The 2,234-nt window shown below is 37.2% G+C and overlaps 2 protein-coding genes across 3 annotated transcripts in view; one reads left to right on the forward strand and one right to left on the reverse strand.

Annotated features, from left to right (window-relative positions):
* The window catches only part of MITD1 (microtubule interacting and trafficking domain containing 1), a 14,873-nt gene extending 13,476 nt beyond the window's left edge, over positions 1–1,397 (forward strand). The window contains exon 8 of the transcript XR_001517262.2: positions 1,275–1,397. The gene's annotated coding sequence lies outside the window, so the exon portion shown is untranslated. The remainder of the gene's footprint in view (positions 1–1,274) is intronic.
* The window catches only part of LIPT1 (lipoyltransferase 1), a 6,582-nt gene continuing 4,639 nt past the window's right edge, over positions 292–2,234 (reverse strand). For both annotated transcript variants that reach the window (XM_015592728.2, XM_025049800.1), the window contains one exon: positions 292–1,536. In XM_015592728.2, coding sequence (XP_015448214.1) covers positions 414–1,535 — 1,122 coding nt within the window. In that variant the 5' untranslated portion in view covers position 1,536 and the 3' untranslated portion in view covers positions 292–413. The remainder of the gene's footprint in view (positions 1,537–2,234) is intronic.

The following is a 2,234-nucleotide window of genomic DNA, read 5'->3' on the forward strand; positions in this document are numbered from 1 at the left end:
AGAGTCAAGGGCTTGGAAAAGTCAAGGCTTGATTTAGTGGGAGAGGATGGAAGGGTAAGAAAATATGACTAAAAGGGTGAATTCCAGAGTTTAAGGTATCAGAGGTGGCGAGAAGCCTGGGTTATATTCCATAGAGGTAAAAGAAAGAATGAACTCTGAGGTTAGAGTGTCCTCTATGGTGCACATATATTCCCAAGGTGGCAACAGTGCCAGTTATTAAAATCAGTGCAGGAAGAGACAGAGTATGGTAGAAGTCAATTGCAAATACAGACAAGGAAAGGTGGGAGATGCTTTCAAATGGGAGTTAGTTACTGAAAGAGTCTAGGCCTTTTTTATTTTGAGAGACATACAATGTACATTGAAAAAAATTTTTTTTTTCAGTGAAATGTCAATATTAAGAAATCTACTTGGAATCACATTATTCCCTTAATTTTTTCACAGAGAATATTCCATTTACTCTGTAGTTCACCGTCTTCTGCACATGTTCTATGTAATATATTTGTTAGCATAGTTACTTCAGCCGGGCAGAACTTACTGCCAATAAAACTTGAATTTAATTTGTCACGTATTTCCAGTGGCAGCCAATGATCAGGTGCTTCAATGTTACAGATTTCAATTCTCCCATTCTTTATGTCTAGGAACACTTTTATTTCCAGGTGTGACTGTCCATGTGACACATTAAAGGAAGTGTTTACACTGAACTTTGGAGTTTTACCATAGATCCACTCCCAGGTTTGTAGTTCTTTAGCTTTGCTATTTATTCCAGGGAACTGTGTCTCATCTTTTGGGTTTATTAGGATAATGTGATTATCAGTCTGATGATAAGCAGCATACTCTACAGCAATAGCATTTATCAGCACTTCACAGGTCAGAGTGGGATCTTTTTCCAAAAGATTTCTTACCGAGGAAGGTATGCTGGCAGTGGCGTTGCTCCTGATCCCTTGGTAAGGGCTCTTGAGCAAAGACGACAAGAGGGTCCTATCAGTACTACATAACAGAGTGCAATGGTGATAAGCGGTCATCCGGCCAATCTTAGAAGCTGTTCCTGAGATTTTAAATTGTCCATCAAGAAGAAGGTCAAATCTTTTGGTGGGCTGCACATCCAGCTGGGGTTGGATGGCATTCAGAGCTCTCACAAGTAATTTGAGATTTTCCATCCGATCGTACTTTTTTTTGGTTGTGAAAAAAGTCAAATTGATATTACCCATATCATGGTAGACTGTTCCTCCTCCACTTCTTCTCCGAGCCAGTTTTACACCTTCTTCTCTCATCAGATTCAAGTTACACTCCTGCCAAGGGTTCTGATGCCGACCAATTACAACGGAGGGAGAATTTCTCCAAAAGAACAGAACTGGCTTGTTGTCTAGAGTCATGTGGTCATGGATCCAGTCTTCTACAGCCAGATTCTGGTAAACGTCATTGGAAATTGACTGTAAAATGAGTGCACCTTTTACTGTATTTTTAAAGCCAGCTGCTGGGACTTTGAGATTATAAAGTAACTGGAAGCAGTTCTTCCTCGAAAATGGGATCAGCATGCTTTGAAAATGGAAGACAAGCAAATTGATTGAGAAAAGGAAAACTAAACTCTACTTTCTAGTGATCAATTCTTGGTAATGTAATCCAAACTTATCTAATTCTCTTGTATTCAGGACAGTTGTTCTTCCTCTCTTTAACAATTTGACAACAGAGTACTTGAAGTAAATGAAGACGAACCTCAGATAATTTCAGTTGAAATGGAATAAGGCACAAATTTTTCAAACAATAAACCTAAGAATACGTTATGTAATATGTCTCAAAGTCAAACCAATTATTTTGAATTCACAGGTACTACATGCTCATTGAGAAAAATGAGAAAATATAGATAAGCAAAAAAGGGCAAAATAAAAGTCTATCACCTGGAAAGAATCACAATGAACAATTTAGTGTGTATGTACTTTTTTCTGTGCTTGTGTCAACACATACACTTTCTGTTATTTCATTCAGCATCAAATCCACATCATTTTTAAGGTTTTGTAATATTCCATTGTCACACATACCACAGTTTATTCAGTCTCTTAATCTGTCATTGTAGGTTGTTTCTAGTTACCAACAGTGTATTCATGAACATCTCCATGGAAAGCTTTACTTATGCCCTTGTAATACTTTTTAAATAATTCCTATTTGACTTTGAGGTATATGATTTAGTGGCAGCATAAGTGGTTTATTTAGATCAATATTAAATTAGGATGGACTCA

This window comes from Pteropus alecto, unplaced genomic scaffold, assembly GCF_000325575.1.
Source record: "Pteropus alecto unplaced genomic scaffold, ASM32557v1 scaffold186, whole genome shotgun sequence".
NCBI lineage: Eukaryota > Metazoa > Chordata > Mammalia > Chiroptera > Pteropodidae > Pteropus > Pteropus alecto.